This window comes from Sapajus apella, unplaced genomic scaffold (genome assembly GCF_009761245.1).
Source record: "Sapajus apella isolate SASKATOON/1434 unplaced genomic scaffold, GSC_monkey_1.0 scaffold62, whole genome shotgun sequence".
NCBI classification, from domain to species: domain Eukaryota; kingdom Metazoa; phylum Chordata; class Mammalia; order Primates; family Cebidae; genus Sapajus; species Sapajus apella.
Window position 1 is genome coordinate 18831902 of NW_022437002.1, and position 17453 is coordinate 18849354.

At 49.2% G+C, this 17453-nt stretch overlaps 1 protein-coding gene across 1 annotated transcript; it reads left to right on the top strand.

The window, feature by feature from the left end:
- Positions 1-4526: 4526 nt before the first annotated feature.
- LOC116529528 (cytochrome P450 4B1) lies at positions 4527-17453 on the top strand. The gene is given in 9 exon segments (XM_032247494.1): positions 4527-4643; positions 4646-4708; positions 13377-13518; positions 13709-13753; positions 15087-15214; positions 16103-16210; positions 16212-16228; positions 16535-16686; positions 16837-17453. Coding segments are annotated over 9 exon segments (909 nt in total). The 3' UTR covers positions 16974-17453.

Consider the following 17453-nt stretch of genomic DNA (forward strand, 5'->3'; position numbering starts at 1 on the left):
AGTTTCTATGGGTCCCTTGAGAGCAGAACTAAGACTACTAGATAGAAGCTTTTAAGAACTTTGTCTTCCACTAATCACACTGCCAAGAAGGCCAGGGATGTGTAGCTAGTAGGATCAGGACTTGGGAGTTGACTGAAGACTAGCCTCTGATTCTGGTCACATGATGACTTGTCTTTTGCCCTATGAATGTGGGTGGCTGCCAGATTTCAGCCAAGGGGTGGACAGCAGGGTGTATGACAAATAGAACACGAGTCCTGGGCTATATTTTTGGCAGGAGAAGCTATGTAGGACCTCTGAAGCACACACAACATCCATCCGCTCATCCTTCCTCTGACTTCTCACTCCCTGCCAATCCAGGCTGAGCTCCAGCCCCCTGGCACCGCCCTTCCCTCCTCCTCCCCCTCCAGCTTTGAGTCATGCCTTCTGCCACCTCCCTGTCCAGGTTTGTCAGCTTCCACAAAGATCAGTACATTGATAGCTTCTTCTCCCCTCCAAGCCTCCTGCATGCCCCACCCCCACCAGCCCAAGTCATTGCGCACATACAGAGGGGGTGATCTTCCTGGACCTCACCTCTGATCACCCTTGTTCCTCTACTTAAGACCCTCTCCATGGCTACCTGCAGCCTAGAAGACAAAGCCTAGTCTCCTTAGGCTTCATACTAACCCTCTATGGAAGCTCCATACTAACGCTGCTCTTGACACTCCAGTTTCCTGACATGTTCCTCTCCTTTGTGTTTTCTGCTTGATAATGTCTCGGATAATCTGCTTCTCCTCTAAACTATGCCCCTCTTTCACCATATCCAGATCATTGCTTGCTCCCATCTTATGGTAGCTTTGCCCAGGCTAATACCATTTAGAACTTCTCTATGACCCGCCTCAGTATTTCCCAAGCAAGCCCCACTGCTCAAAATGTACCAAGACAATCCCACTTGTCCTTTCCCAGGTTAATTTCATTCAGTTTGTCCCAAGGTAACCCCCAAATATGTTTCAGCCCAACTTAACAAAGGCTTTCCCATGTTCTCAGGTTTTCCCTAGTATATCACATAGGAATACTTTGGTTTCAAGCAGCAGAAAACCCAACTTGGATTGAATTTAAACAAAGGGGACTTGTTGGCTCATGTAATTAAAAGAGTCAAAGCATTGGCCTAGACAAAGAATTTATGACTAAGTCCTTGAAAGTAAATGTAACAAAAACAAAAATTGACTATTGGGACCTAATTAAACTTAAGCAACAGCAAAAGAAACTATCAACAGAGTAAGCAGACAACCTACAGAATGGGAGAAAATATTTTCAAGGTATGCATCCAAGAAAGGACTAATATACAGAATTTATAAGGAACTTATACAAATCAACAGGAAATGAACAACCCCATCAAAAAGTGGGCAAGGGACATGAACAGACACTTTTCAAAAGAAGACATACAAGCAACTGAGAAGCATATGAAAAAATACTTATCACTAATAATCAGAGAAATGCAAATCAAATCACAATGAGATGCTATCTATCTCATACCAGTCAAAATGGCTATTAGTAAAATCTCTCAAATGAACAGGTGTTGGCAAGGTTGCAGAGAAAAGGGAACACTTAGATACTGTTGTTGGAAATGTAAATTAGTTCAGCCGCTGTGGAAAGCATTTGGAAGTTTCTCAAAATACTGAAAATAGTATTACCATTTGACCCAGCAATCCTAAAGGAAAGCAAATTGTTCTACCAAAAAGATACCTGTACTTGCAAGTTTATTGCAGCACTATCTGCAGTAGTAATGTGGAATCCACCTAGGTGCCCATCAGCAGTGGAGCAGATAAGAAAAATGTGGTACATATATACCATGGAATACTACACAGCTATAACAAAGAATGAAATCATATCCTCTCTAGCAACATGGATGCAGCTGAAGGTCAATTTCCTAAGTGAATTAATGCAGAAACAGAAAACTGCATGTTCTCACGTGTAAGTGGGAGCTAAACACTGGGGACAAATAAACATAAAGATGGAAACAACAGACACTGGGGACTCCAAAGGTGGAGAGGAAACGAGAGGCAAGGGTTGAAAACTACCTATTGGGGACTATGTTCACTATTTGGGTGATGAATTGAATTCACTATTTGGGTGGTGAATTGAAGCCCAAACCTCAGCATCACGCAATATAGCATGTAACAAATCTGCACATGTACTCCCTGAGTCTAAAAAATAAAATAAAATAAAAAGTCAAAGCTAATTCTAGATTCAGGTGAAGCTTGATCCAGGAGTTCAAACAATGTGACTGATATTTAGTTCCTCTCTGTATATTTCTCAGTTCTGTTGCTATGGTGTTGAGTACATTCTTGTCTGCCTCTTCCCACATTGATGGCTTCTGAGATTACATGCTTTAGGTTCAAATTCAATATTAAAGTCTGTTTCAAGATAGCTTAAATTAAATACTGGAAATAGAATTTCATTTGCCCTGATTGGCTGATTCTGGTCATGTGCCTATTCTTGCAACAATCAATTACTGTGGGCAAGATGAATGCAGACTATGTTAAATAAATATAAGCACATACTGAAGTTGAGGGTGAGGGCAATCTGAAGCTAGTAAATTTATGGTACTGGGTGGAAGGGGGAAACAAGGAATGGATGCTGGGGAGTCATTCAACCAGTGTCCACTCTACCCACTCAACATCTTCTAGGTTAGCCCTATTCACTTCCCAGGTGAATCCTATGTGGTCCTTGCTAGGAGCCATGGCTCTTTCATCAGGTGGGAACCCATTGAGGCTCTCACTGAAACACTCCATCATATGACCAGGCTGAAACTATGCTGATAAATGAATTCACCATCAATAATGGAATTCTGTTGATAGCTCATCATGTCCCTTCATTCTCTGACTCAAGTGACTTGCCTTTTAAATGGCACATTCATTTTCCCAATCCAATAAAATGAAGCACAAATGTGAAATATCAGGAGGTGTGACAGACCAATAGAGAACACACTTTTGGAGATCTTTCATTGTACTATCGTCTTGCCTTCTCTGCCTATCAGTAGGATTGTACATGATGTTTCCCCAGCAGAGGAGGAGGCTTGGTCTCTGGTGCCAGAAGGGACAACAAAGCCATGGTGATGGCTTATCATTCTTTGAGTCAGCACCTGTGATCTGAGTTCTGAGATTTGAGTTCCAAGTCCGCCTAATTGCTGGCTTTTCGTGCCACCTCCCTGCCAGACTGCCTTTGCTGGGAGGCTGACTTCTGCAGACTGACTCCCCAGGCTCCTTGCCATGAAAAGCCCATTGGGAAAGAGTTTTATAGCTGATTATAAGACCCCTTGGAAGAGATTTTTATAGCTGATTATGGCTCCTTGCTGTTTCACTTCTGATTGGCTTAGTTGATTGAGACACTAGTAAGAGACTTGGGGGGTGGGAGATGAAAGGGTTTAGGACATTTCTGCTATGTTCTTTCCCTGTTCCAGCATCACTTCTCTGGCACTAGCTGTGTTCCCCATAAATACAACTCCCACCAAGCTACAGGAGCATGATTTCCTTCCCTTGTCCCTTTAGTCCTGGGGTATTGATGCGTTTCTTGTTGTTTCTAGTCTCTGCATGCCGAATCATATCTTGTTGGATTTCTTAAGTCTGTCTCCCTCTGCATCCAAGTCTCTTCATCTAAAATATCTGCAGCAGATTATCTTTTCTGCTGGGATTCTGACTGATATAGTTCAATAATGGAGAAGGAAATAGCATACCTCCCCAGGCAAGGTAGTGGCCTGAGCCAAACTTTTTCTTCCACAGAAGCCTGGGCGGTGGCATTGGAAGCTGCCACTGTCTTGCTGTGCAACTTTGGATATTTCCCTACCCTCTTTGGGCCTAAGTGGCTCCATCCATTCAGGAGGGATTTAATTTGATGACTTCTTCTCATCACCCGGAAAGTTCTGTGTTCCTAAGTGTCAAAATGGTACTATGGTTTTAGGGGTGGAGCTCGCCCTGGTATTTCCCTTCTGGGGCTAAAACCTTGTCTCTGAAGGTGCCTCACAAAAAGGAACTCAACGCATGGAGAGCCTAGCCTAAGTGCCAGCTCTCTCAAGGGTTCATATTGAAGGGGACACTGGAAGCTTTCTTGTGAGAAAGCATAGGCAAGCTGAGCCTCAGCTTCATTATCTGGGAAATGGGTATAAAATGTGAGTGCCTCTGACCTCCTTGCTGTCTGGGTTAAAAGAGATAGTATGTAAAAAGTGCCTGATAATTACACTAAGAATTGCCATCTGTTTGTTCTACTAAGGAACAAAGGTGGAATGCCCATTGCTGGTTTTTTTTGGAGTCCACTATTAGGTTTCTCTCTAGCTGAATTTTAGGAGAAGGCTGTTAGGCTCTCTCTTCTGTTGTTTATGGCTTTGGGGTTGCTGTCTCTGCCCTATGGCAGTCAGCCCAGGTTTGGCTGCTGCTGGCTGCAGGGAGTGGCTGAGGCTGGGAGCTGGCAGGGTGCATGGGTCCAGAGTATAAAGGAACCCAGGAGCAGCTGGAGGCAGGTCAAATGAAGTCTAGGTGGCTGCAACTCCAACCATGGTTCCCAGCTTCCTCTCCCTGAGCCTCTCCCGCTTGGGCCTGTGGGCGTCTGGGCTGATCTTGGTCTTAGGCTTTCTCAAGCTCATCTGCCTGCTGCTGCAGAGGCAGAGGTGCCGGCCAAGGCTATGGAAAAATTTGCAGGGCCTCCCACCCACTGGCTCTTTGGACATGCCCTCGAGGTATGTGGAGTTGGGGTGGGGGGAGAAAGAAAATAGCCTCCCTTCTTTCAGAGAATCAGGCCTAATTCCCAGGGGGCTGGGGAGGGTGACTTCAACTTGGACAGGGGGATGATGTCCTGGGATCCATGGCTTCCATACAGCTTTCCCACTGGAATCTCTCCATCACTCCAGCCTTTCAAGCTGATTTCAGAAGTGGGTGCCACTTCCAAGTCAGGGCTCAAGCATGCCACAGACTACTTCTCATCATTCTGAGGCCCAAAGTTTGGATCAGGTTCTGCTAAAGGCTCAGCAATGACAGAAAGGCAAAACAGAAATCCCAAAGCTCTGTAGTCCCTAGAAGTAGGCAATCCATTGAAAGCTCAATTAGCTTCTGCTTTGTTGTGTGCAGTATAAAGATTTCCATTTGTAAGGCAGGAAATGAGGGTGAGGGTGAAGAGGAGTAGCACCACATGATAGACCTCTCAGAGCGTCTAGGTAGGTGGTGTCCCCAAAGGCAGGGCTTTCCCAGCCACACCTGTGGGTGGCTCAGGAGTCGTGACACCTTCCCAGGTTCAGATCATAGTTCTCATCTTCCTGTTACTCCAGGAACTAACAGGAACTGAGTAACTCCTGTTACTCCAGGGTGGGGACTACCTTAGCCCCTGCTTTAGGAAGACCTCTTAGTTTCCTACTGTCATGGGGATCTAGACCAGAGTTTCTAATGGGACACAGGGCAGGGAATTGGAATCAACTGGGAGAAGCAAATTCCTCGGCCTCCAACCTCTGGAGATTCTAATTTGTCAGATTGGAACTAGGGGTTTACATTTGAAAACCTCTCCAAGTGTTAGTGTTTTGATCTGCAGCCAGCCTGGGGAAACCAGGTAGAGATGCCAGAGATATATATATTTTTTGAGGTGGAGTCTTGCTTTGTCTCCCAGGCTGGAGTGCAGTGGTGCAATCTTGTTTCACTGCAACCTCTGCCTCCCAGGTTCAAGTGATTCTCCTGCCTCTGCCTCTCAAATAGCTGGGACCACAGGGATGCACCACCATACCTGGCTAATTTCTGTACTTTTAATAGCGATTGGGTTTCACTATGTTGTCCAGGCTGGTCTCAAACTCATGACCTCAAATGATCCACCTGCCCTGGCCTCCCAAAGTGATGGGATTACAGAAGTGAGCCACGGTGCTTGGCTGAGATGCCAGAGATTGAGGCTCAGAGTGAGACAAGTTTCTTCTCCTACCTCCGGAACCCACTTTCCTCATTCTCAGTCTTTGGGGGGCACTGTTTCTCTTCCTTGACTGACACTAGAAATGAGCTTGACCTCTAGACTTATTCTTGCCCTAACAGATAACCCTGTAACTTGCATCCTGAAGACATCCAGGAAAGGAAAGGGTGGGTCAGAGAGATGAATCAGACCCAGCCCTGGGCTTCAAGGAGCTTACGGTCTGAGGGGAAAACAGACTCCAGAGCCTTGCTCCCGAGCTGGGCAAGCTTCCTCCCCAGGATTCTGCCTTAGCCCCATTCTTTTTATCTCAGCACTTGTCCTGTTGGGTTGTTGTCTTCTGTTTACCTGTTCATCTTCCCCACTGGAGTGTGCCCCCTGGAGGATAGAGATCTGATCTGATTCAGCCCTGTACCCTTAGGGTCCAGCATAAAGCCTAGCACAGCATAGGCATCACTGAATGAACCAGTAGTGAGTGTTGGAGAGTAGGGAGAGTATCCACAGAGGAGAAAGCATGATGGAGAAGAAAAGTGTAGGGACCAGGAGGGCTTGGGAGAGGCTTTGCTAAGAACACAGGAGGACCAAGGGAAGGATGAGGTCCGGCACTAATGGGGTACGAGAGGCATTTAGGGAGAACTTTCTCCCTTTCTTCTTCTTCCCTCTCCACTTCTACTTGCCTTCGTCAAATGTGTGTTTGCCCTCAGCCAAGGGCTTCCTTAGGACAGGGACCTAAGGAAGGACCAGGACACTGTTTCTTTGGACAGTGGCTCATTGTTATTCAGTAAACATTGATTACCCCGACCTCCATGTCAGGGGTGGCTGTTTTCTTCCCTGCAACAGCTCCCACTTCCACCTTGAGAATATGCAGAGGGCCTGGAACACAGCCTGGCTTTGGCTTCTCGGCTCTAACACAGCTATCCGAAGGGCCTTCTCATGGCACCAAGTTGAGCAGACAAAGGCTGGAGGGGTGACTACTTGTGGGAACTACAAAGGTTTTCTGGGGAACCATTGCAAGCACAACACTTCTGCAGTCCTCCACAGCGTGGCACCTCTGTTCTTGCTTGGATTCATATCTGAACTTGAGAAATGGGGAGGGTAGAGAGAGGGGATTATTTTCTCGAATGCAAAAATGAGGACATTGAAATTCAGAGGGTGGAAAATATTTGTCTGTGTCTGTTTGGTGGCTCAGGAGTTGGGTCAAGGGCCCAGGACTTCTGCGTTTTAATTCATGACATTGTCAGTCCATAAAAGGTTACTGCAAAGTTAATTATTAGGCCCAGCAATGATGGGAATAGGGAGGGGAGGAAGACTGGTGGGTAAAGGGACTGGGGGCGAGGAAGAGCTGTCCATCAGGATTTCTCCTTCTTTGTCTCTAATTACAGTCTGGAGGACTTGGTGGTGAGGAAGGAGACCCAGGCATCTGGGATCACCTCCCCCTTGACTTCCACACTGCATTTCAATAGAATAAAAGGCTGGCTGACTGGCGCCTCCTAAATCACCTTCCTATAAGATAGCAGGCGTGGTGTTTCTCCAGAAAACACTGTTTTTACTTAAACAAGATCAAACCCCCACCCCACTCCTCCATCTGGAGACCAGAAACCTTTCACATATGATTCCTAAAACTGTAAACCCAAGTCCCTTTCATATGTGATTTCTGAAGCTGTAAACCCAAGACCCTTTCACTTGTAATTTCTAAGGCTGTAAACCTAAGATCCTTTCATGTGTAATATCTAGAGTGTAAGCCTATATAAACGCAGAGCTTCTCTGTGTTAGGGGAACTTGGCCGTTTGGACAAAACATAAAGCCTTGCTCCCCTTTCCTTTTCCAGTTCAGCGTCCGAGAGGTCTGTTTCTCGTGGCCGCTCCAGTTTCATTAGCATCTACCTGTCATCCTCCTCAATTCTCAGAATGTGTCTTCTGGAGGTGGGGACATATCCTATTCTTCCAGGGTCCTCCTCATTCCAGTCTAGGGGCCAGGGAGGACTTTGCACATAGTAGGTGCTCAGCTATATTGTTGGCCTGAGGTTGGAACCCTTGAAAAGCCAACAAATCTGATGTGTGTGTGTGTAGAATGCCAGCTCTCAGACCAAGGAAATGAGATTCCCTGAGGCTGCAAAGGCCTCTTTCCCAGCCATGCCCTTTGCTGTGACAGTGCCCTTGACCTTGTACCGTGTAGTGAAGATAGGGTTGTGGCTCATTGTCATTCAGTAAACATTGATCATAGGCCTTTGCTATGCCTGGTTAGGTAAGTTGCTTTACCTCTCTGTGCTTCTGTTTCCCTGTCAACAAAATGGAGATAATCATTTTTACCTTGCTGGGTTAGAAGGGGATAGAAAGAGATTAAGTATAGCTATGTTTCGAACTACTGGACAGATAAACGTCAGGTGTTAAATCATCATTAAATCATCGTAGAGGGAGTCCTGCTACAAAACAACCTGGGAAAGTTGCTTTCTTCATCCCCTTCCTTCCTCTCAAATCAACCCTTATTTGTGAGCCAGATAAGGTCCCTTTTTCCTAAGAAACCAGCGTTGCCTGATCAACAGCTCTGGATCTGGTCCTATGCTGAGGCCAGAGGATGAAGCATCAAGACAAGGAGCTTGCTTTAGAGGAACTACGCCTGTAGGAGAGATGAACAACACAGCACAAGTGTTACCAATCCTTGGGCCTAGAGACAGAATGGAGAGAATGAGGCTGGAGGTGGATGGGGCAGTCGCACAGATCCCTGTAGCCATGTCAAAAGGCTTTACCTTATTCTGAGGATGATGGGAAACGAACGATGGAAAGGATTTAAGCAAGGGAGAGATAAGCTCAGATCTATGTTTTAGAAAGGTCACTTTGGCTTCAGGGTGGTGGACAGATTGACAGAGGGCAAATAAGAGGCAGGGATACTAGGGTGGAGGTGATGCGGGCCTCCACCTAGTGGTGGGGAGTGAGCCAATGGGCTGGAGGGAAGTGGAAGGTAGAACAGGCCAGGTCTTGGCATGGTGGGCACAGGAGAGAGAGGCATCGAGACCTCTACCATAGCCAGGTATGAGGGTCAGTGAGGGCCCCTCCATGTAGCAGGAAAAGGAAACGAGGATTGCCATGGGAGCTCTGTTAACTAGAGGCATCAATGCAGCTGGACCAGAGCAGAATCTGGCAAAAGTCACCAAAAGGGAGCCATAAGACTGGATTGTAAACAGGAGGAATGGATTTCTATGCCTCAATTTTAAACTGTGGGCATCTGAAACCCAGGAAGAGGAGGTTCAGTGCCTGGCAGCATCTGTCAGTGTTTGGGTGTGGAATCCTCGAGAACTAGAATTGGAGAATTCTGTGACATCGTCTCCTCCCATGACCTGCCACATCTGGCTCTTTTTGTTCTGGTTTGCTGATTCCAATGTAAATACTTGGTGGGCAGCGGGGAGGGGCTGCCTTCACGCGACATCCCTCTTCATACTGATATAAACCATGGAGAAAACAACATTCCATATTCCCAGCTAGTTTTGGAGTGGGTGGTGGTTCCATCCCCAAGTTCAGCAGGAGAGGCAGATTTTGGGGGCAAACGTGTATAAACAGGTGTACGAGCATGGGTTTGGAAATGCTGGGTCTGAGGGGTCTGGAGAGAATCATGCAGAGCATTCTGGGGGTTGATTATCATTCTGGACTTCAGGAGAAAGGTAAACTGGAAAGAGCTGTCAACTGAGAAATTGTTGGTAGGTAGATGGCACAGGAAACCACAGAAGCAGGTGAGAGCCTTCAGGGAGAAGGTGCCACAAGGAAGAGGCCAAGGACTAGATCTGGAGGAACAAACAGTGGGTGAGGAGCTGACTAGGGCAGCCACTGGGAGAGAGGGGAGGACATCCAGGAGACAGCGCATGAGACATGGGGAGTCCATTGGGCTCAGCGCCAGGGAGAGTGCTGGATTCCTTAGCAAGAGCAGCATAGGAGAGGTGGCGCTGTCACAAGGAGTTGGAAACAGTGGGCACCGTTCTTTTTTTTTAAGATGGAGTCTCACTCTGTCGCCCAGGCTGGAGTGCAGTGGCACAATCTCAGCTCACTGCAACCTCTGCCTCCCAGGTTCAAGCAATTCTCCTGCCTCAGCCTCCCGAGTAGCTGGGACTACAGGTGCCTGCCACCACACCCAGCTAATTTTTGTATTTTTAGTAGAGACAGAGTTTCACCATCTTGGCCAGGCTGATGTTGAACTCCTGACCTTGTGATCCACCCGCCTCAGCCTCCCGAAGTGCTGGGATTACAGGCGTGAGCCACCGTCCCCACAGCTGTTTAGTGAAGTTACTTTATGAAGGGATGAAGAAATGAGGTGTTAGCTGGAGGAGGAAGCTGAACCAAAGGAGGTTTTGTTTAGATTTGTCTTTTTAAAAGTGGCAGAGACTTGAACAAGTTTTGAATGAGGATGGGAAGGAGCCTGCAGAGGGTGAAGTCTGTGATTTGGGAGAGAGGGGCTGATTGACGGGTGAGGTGCCTTGCAGGGAGGGTTGGAATCCAGAGGGACTGGTCTTGGACAGGCCCTGCCTGCTCCTCTCCTGAAACAGAAGGAAACAGAGGCTGGGCCCAGGTGGGGCGGTTCTTCAGGTCTGCCAGCTGACTTTTAGGGGTTTCTTATCTGATATCTTCTATTTTCTTTGGGAAGTAGAGCAAGTGTGATCTGCTGGGAGTGAGGAGGAGAGAGGTAGAGGGGGAAGTTGAAAGAAAAGTTTTTGAGAAGCAGATTGTGGCTGATGCCATGGGGCTTTCCAGAAGGCATTTCTGCTGATCTTTGTTGAAACGTCACCTTAGAGAGGTCTTCCTGGCCCACCCCAAGCACAGTATCAGCCCTACCCTTTACTCTGCTTTTTTTCTTCCTGGAGTTATCACTACCTGAAATTGTGTTCTTGGTGTATTTGATTCTTGTTTATTTTCTTTCTCCCTACTTGGAATGTATGCTGGTGGGGCAGGGCTTTGTCTTGCTCACCATCATAACCCTAGAAACTAGCACTGTCTGTGGCACAGTATGGCTGCTTAATGCCCACGTGTTGGAAGAGTGGATGAATCTCTGGGGGACCCAACTCTGGGCAGCAAAGCCACCCACACAGATTGAGGACAGATGACTGCATCCCCTTGGACCCTTAGACATTTCTTGGGTCCCTGCCCTCCTGTCTTTCTAGCTGTTTGGATGTTTTCCTGCATTCCTCCTCTCTCCTGTTTGGGTGCTCCTGAGTCTGGAGTTCACCTTTGGATGCTGAAGACAGGAGAGATGTTGGAGGCAGGGCACAGGCTCTGGAATCTAAAGACTGGGGCACGATGCTAGTTGTGTGACTTTGAACAAAGTCCATCATCACTTCCCAGTCAAGGCATGGTAGCTGGAGAGTGCTGGTGACCACACTGATTTCACCCAAAGTCCCTTTGCTCCTTCTTTGAGTTAGGGATACTTTCAGAATGTTATTTGTTCACATGTACATGTGTAATGGTTTATTTGTCTTTGAAAGGGAGGATGGAGGATGAAGTCATGTTTGTCACCAGCATGGGGGAAGTCACTTCTCTGCTCCCTGGGGCATTTAGCCTTCCATCCCCTTTCCAGGCTCTCCATGGCTCTGCTCAACCTCACAGCTAAATCCCCAATGAGTCTGTGTAAATTGAGTCCATTTTTCCTGCTGATTTTTATGGTTATTTCAGAGATGCTACCTCTTCTCCTTTTTGGTTGTTTTTTTTCTTGGCTTCTAGCTTTTTAACTTTATTTGAAAGCTTGGCAATGGCTTGGACTCATGCACACATGGAGCCCTGATAACCTTGGGGTGTGTGGAGAGGGCCCATGGTGGGGAGACAACTGAGACCAGGGCACCAAAGGGCACCTATGGGTGTCCATCCTGGAGGAGAGCAGACCTAGGGGGTTCCAGCCCCCAGCTCCCAATCCCTGCAGGACTTTCCTGGGCAGTGGGAGCCTGTATGGTCCCAGAGGGAGACGTATGGGAAAGGCTGTGGGCAGGTGGCTTTCACTTTAGTGACTAAGAAGCCTTGTGAAGAATTAAGACTGTTCAAAGATGGTTGGGGTGTTTTGAAAAGAAGTTTCCTGTCACTAAAGATGTGTGAGCATGTGGGCAGGGATTCTCACTGGGTGAAGGTGTTGGGCTAACAGCCTGCATGCTGGGAATCTGAGATCGACGTGATCTACTTTGAGGGAACTACAACATGCTGCAGAAAAGGAAACCCCTTCTTTCTCCTCCCGTCACCTTTTGTTTTTTGAAACTCTTATCCCCATCTTGTGAGCAGACTTATCTTTGTTCTCAAGCAGCTGCCTGGGGCACTGTGGTTGCAGCACACTGGTCAAGGGTAGCTTGTTTCTTGGACACTGGCCCACTGAGCTTCGGGTCCACTGGCTGATGGCTTGAGCTGGCTTACTAGCCGGAAGGGCTGCAGAAAGAGCCTCAGCCAGGATCCCTGGTCTGCCTTAATTCACGGGGGACAGTTCCCTTTGGTCTTTGGGCCGCACGTTTCCACCTATAAAGAGAGGTCAGGGCCGCACGTTTCCATCGATAAAGAGAGGTCAGGGTTCGACTAGGCAACGTTGAAATCCCTTTCTGATCTGATTCTTGGAGCAAAGCTTCCTTTAGGCTCTTGGGAAGCAGAGAGGAGAGTGGTGATGTATGCTTGCTCTTCTCAGCACCCCCCTGTGGTTTATTTCTGGTGAGGTCAACAAGGAGTGCCAAGGTGAGGGTGGGAGGTGGGGCTAAGGAGCTGGGATCAGTGAATTATTATCTTCATGCCTTGCTCTCTCCCTGCTTCCTTCCAGAGTAAAAACAAGCTGTCCCAGACCTCCCAGCCCTGTAAGTATCCCAGCTCGGGGCATTCTGAGGGTGTGAGGCACGCAGTTGTGTAATCCAGAGGAACTGTCCAGGCAGTCACTTGTACCCCAGAGAGAGGATGCCCCAGCCCTCTTGAGGGGCTGTAGCTGCAATACTGGGGCCAGGTGCTGGGAGCTGTCCTCCCTCTTACCAGGCTCCCAGGGCAATCAAGGCAGGTGCCTGGCAGGTGCTCCTAGTTCTCTAGCTTTATTTAAAAGCTTGGCCATGGCTTAGGCTCATGTACACTTTTTTTTTTTAGCTTTATGTATTTCTTAAATAAATCTAAAGAGCCAGGAGGAAGCTAGGCATAGGGAGGCAGTGGCAAGCTGGCTATGACCTTGATCAGGGCACAGGCTGTGAATGTGGTCAGTATGAGGCTAGGGTCTCCTGTCCCTCGTGGGATTGCTGCAGAGGTGCACAAGCATGGCTGATAAGGAGGAGGGTAGGGCTCAGGTGAACCAGGTTAGTCAGACTCCTTCCAATCCTGAGATCCTATGAGTCTGGCTTTTTTTTGTGACTTAAGCCTTTTCTCATAGCACACATAATGTCTCTTGCATAGTCTCTTCTTCTCCCCTGCCCTCCCAGGGACCTGGTGCCTGGCTGGTGACAGTGGTTCCTGAGTGGCCTTGGCCTTCTGTCATCATTTCAGATCCAGCAGACAGGGAGCCTGGACAAAGTGGTGTCCTGGGCTCACCAGTTCCCCTATGCCCACCAACTCTGGTTCGGACAGTTCATTGGCTTCCTGAACATCTATGAGCCCGACTATGCCAAAGCTGTGTACAGCCGTGGGGGTGAAGAGAGAGGATGGGGCTCTCAGGAGAGGGTGGGGCTTCCTGGGAACAAAAGACTCAGGGCATGAGGTAGGGAGGAGGCCTGGGCCTGTGTACTAAGTCTGGGCAGCTGAGGCTCCCACCCTACTCATGAATGAGCCTCCTCTGGGAACCCTGGGTTCCTGCTCGATCTGATTGTTTCCTCCTGCAGACCCTAAGACCCCCGATGTGTATGACTTTTTCATCCAGTGGATTGGTGCGTGAACGCCTGCTTTCCCTGCCCCACCCACCTCAGACTCATGGTGCTGGGTGACCAGGATCCTGTCCTGCCCACTTAATTGGTTATCCCAGATGGCCTAGTTCCAGGGTGCCCATCCTAAGCTCAGCTGCTCAGTGAGGAGATGGGAGGAGCAGGAGAGCCCCCAGCTGGCCACGGATGTGGGGCCAAGGCTTGTTCTCCGGCAGGGCCTGCCTTCTCTAGACAGGGCAGAGGCTCTGGAGATGTGTGAATGTGAAGAACAGTTTCCTGAAGGAGGTGGCACTAGAGTTGATTCAAAAGCAGATTTAAATAGGTGGTGCTGGCCAGGGCAAAGGCCTGAGGAACGGTGTGGTGGTAGGACCATGGCTGGTCACCAGAGGCAGTGAGGCTGTCGGGGTGGCTGCAAGGCAGAGCCCAGCTGGGAGATGAGGCTGGGCAGGGAGGACAGGGCAGCCTTGGCTGCCAGGATGAGGAGGTGATTTGATGTTCAGAATAGGTGGGAGTCACTGAGTGTTCTTTTTTATTTTATTTTATTTTTTCCTATACAGAGGTAGTCAAGTTAAAGCCATGGAGTATTCTTTAGCCAAGGCCACCTGCTTCTCCAAAGCTCCTCTTTTACTCATGATCCTATGGCGTCTTCAGTGTCTTCTTGGGAGCTGAGAAAGGGCAGAAGCAAGAGGGAGAACACTTTCCCAAGCCTATTTACTCACCAAGTGCCTTTGGGAAGACTTTTTGCTTGTAACCCTCTTTTCAGTTATCAAAGGGAGGATAAAATTAGAAAGTAATAGAAAAGGATTAGGAAAACAGAGGTGGTTTTGAAGACAGGAATGCATTTCCATTGGTGGGTATGTTGGGGTGGGGTAGGAAGGGCCTCACCTGAGGCCGTGAAGCACGAACACAGCTGGTTGTTCCCCAAGTCCTGAAGCTGTGGCCACAGTCTCAGCAGCCAAGAGTCAAGGCCCAGCAGGCTCTGCTCCTGCTTGGCTGCCCCCAGGGGGATGCATGTCCTTTGTCTCACATCTGGCAGTGTTATCTGACACAAGTTCCTGGACCCAGGCTTTGTGGGTGCAGCTGAGAGGCAGAAACTGAGTCATCCTGTCCTAAGGAATGAGCTCACTCAGCCAAGAACTGCTGCTGCCTGTGTCCTGAGGTCCTGGTAGCCTAGGTTGAGGGCACGGAGGGCAATACTGGGTCGCTTAGTGGCCCACCCTTGGAGGATTCCAGGCTTGGGGATGGAGTCCAGTGGGATGTGCTTAGTCCCACATCCCTGCCAGGGCTGGGACATTATCTCCTGGTCTGACCAGCCTTCCCTTTCCCATCCCTTCTGCAGGGAAAGGACTGCTGGTTCTTGATGGGCCCAAGTGGTTCCAGCACTGTAAGCTGCTCACACCTGGCTTCCACTATGATGTGCTGAAGCCCTATGTGGCCTTGTTCGCTGAGTCCACATGTAACATGCTGGTGAGCTCCCTGTGTCAGAGTACTAGAGGCTGTTGGCTGCTGGGCTGGCCTCTCTCCACCCTGGTTTTGTTCTGGGGAGAGCAGGTGGTGCTCTGAAGTGAGGAGAAGAGCTGAGCCCCAAGGCCTGTTCTGCCTGCAACAGCAGTGCCAAAGCCCTGCTCTGCTGACATGTGCCACATGCTGCCGCTGAGTAGGTGCAGAATCTCTGAGTGTCCTGGCAGCCCGGTCCTTGTCTCTACCTGGCCCTCCTTCCTCCCAGGCCAAAGGGTCTCTGTGAGGCCTTAATAAGGCCCCTAGAGTAGCAGATTTGAGAACCATCTATATTTGAGAGTAGTGGGAAAGGCTTTCACACCTAAAAAGTGTCTCCTCCACATTCTCTGTCTACCACAACTGCCCAAAATTATGTCAATACAACTCATCTCTAAGAGGAATATCAGAGGTCAGGCTGAGAGTCTCAGGGCTGGATAATCCCCAGGTTATCCAGGCTAGTCTTTTCCCTTGCAGGAAACTCCTCTCCAGGATCACACACACACACACACACACACACACACACAGACACACACACACACACAGTGCTGGGGAGCTCACCACCTCTCAGCTGTCCTATTCCCTTAGAGGCTGCCCTGACTGGGAGAAAATATCTGTGTGCTGTGCAAGATCTGCCTCCTGGCCCTGCCCTCTAAGCCTGAAGCCCAGAGGCTGCCAAAATTCTACCCACCCTATGCTGATATTCCAGCACGATGGAGGGCATGACAGGGACTGGGGGTGTGTAAAGGAGGCCTTGGTGGTAAAGGATAGGCTATGGGTGTTGGACAACAGTGTGGGGCAGTCAGCCCAACTGGCCCCCACATTGCCTCCTACACATTACCTCCTATCCCTGGGCTCCAGGACAAGTGGGAATAAAAGGCTCGGAAGGATAAGTCCTTTGACATCTTCAGTGATGTAGGCCACATGGCACTGGACTCACTCATGATATGTACCTTTGGAAGAGGAGATCACCAGCCTGGGCCACGGGTCAGGGGCCACCTTGGGGCTGACCACACTGTCTCCCAAAGCCAGCTTAGAGGGGAGAGTTGGCAGGCTCCTCAGCCCTGATCTGAGAAAAGTTAGGGTCCTGTCCCAGGGAGTCTTATCTTGGGGGGAGCCAGGACTTTCTCATGGTAGGGAGACACATCTGGCTTTTATGAGGAAGCTTAAGGGCAGGGAGAAGAAGGGCAGGATGCTCTGTGGTTGGGGCTGGATTTCTGGAATGGAGCTGCTCTGACGCTACTCCTGGGCCAGTGTCTAAGCCAGTCCTTCCTCCTACCCTCTGCTGTGCAGGGACAGCAGCTACTGCCTTGCAGTCAGCGATCTTACTCGGCTGATGCAGCAGCGCCTTGAGACCTTCCAGTATCATGGTGACTTCATCTACTGGCTCACTCCACATGGCTGCCGCTTCCTGCGGGCCTGCCAGGTGGCCCATGACCATACAGGCGGGCCTTTCCCATACCTTTTCCTTCACTTCTAGGAAGCCTGGATTCCTCCTCCTGGTCCCTCTATGCTCCCGCCCATTATAGGACCCCAGTTCCCCTTCGGACAGAAGATGGCTTCCCAGGCAGTGACACTCTATGCTTCTGGTTCAGAGCAGGTCATCAGAGAGCGGAAGGCAGCCCTGCAGGATAAGAAGGTATGGGAGAAGATCCAGAAACAGAGGCACCGGGACTTCCTGGATTTTCTCCTAGATGCCCAGGTGAGTATATCATTGTCCACCCCCACCTGAGGACTGGTCCCAGAGGGGTCTTCAGACCATCCTCCTAGGACACAGAAGAAGCTCTTAAGCATTTCCCCCTCTTTCTTTAGCAAATATAACCTGTTCCTTGTTTCACAAAACATATTAGCAATGAGATGAAGGTGGTCACAGCCATGTGCTTGCTCCGCTTTGAGTTCTCTCTGGATCCCTCACGGTTGCCCATCAAGATGGCCCAGCTTATCCTGCGCTCCAAGAATGATGGCATCCACCTCCACCTGAAACCACTGAGCCCTGGGTCTGGGAAGTAGCTCTGATGAGAATGGGGCCCAGACGGCTCAGGCTGTGACCTCTGCCTGGGCACCACCCTCCCTAGGCTGGATGTAGAGGAGTTGGGGCACCCTGCCTTCAGGAGTCTTGTAGTTTAGAAGGGGGGTAGGCATTAGTACAGACAACTCCTAGAGGACAGTGCTACATAAAAATGTGCGTCTATAAATGTTTATTATGCATGTA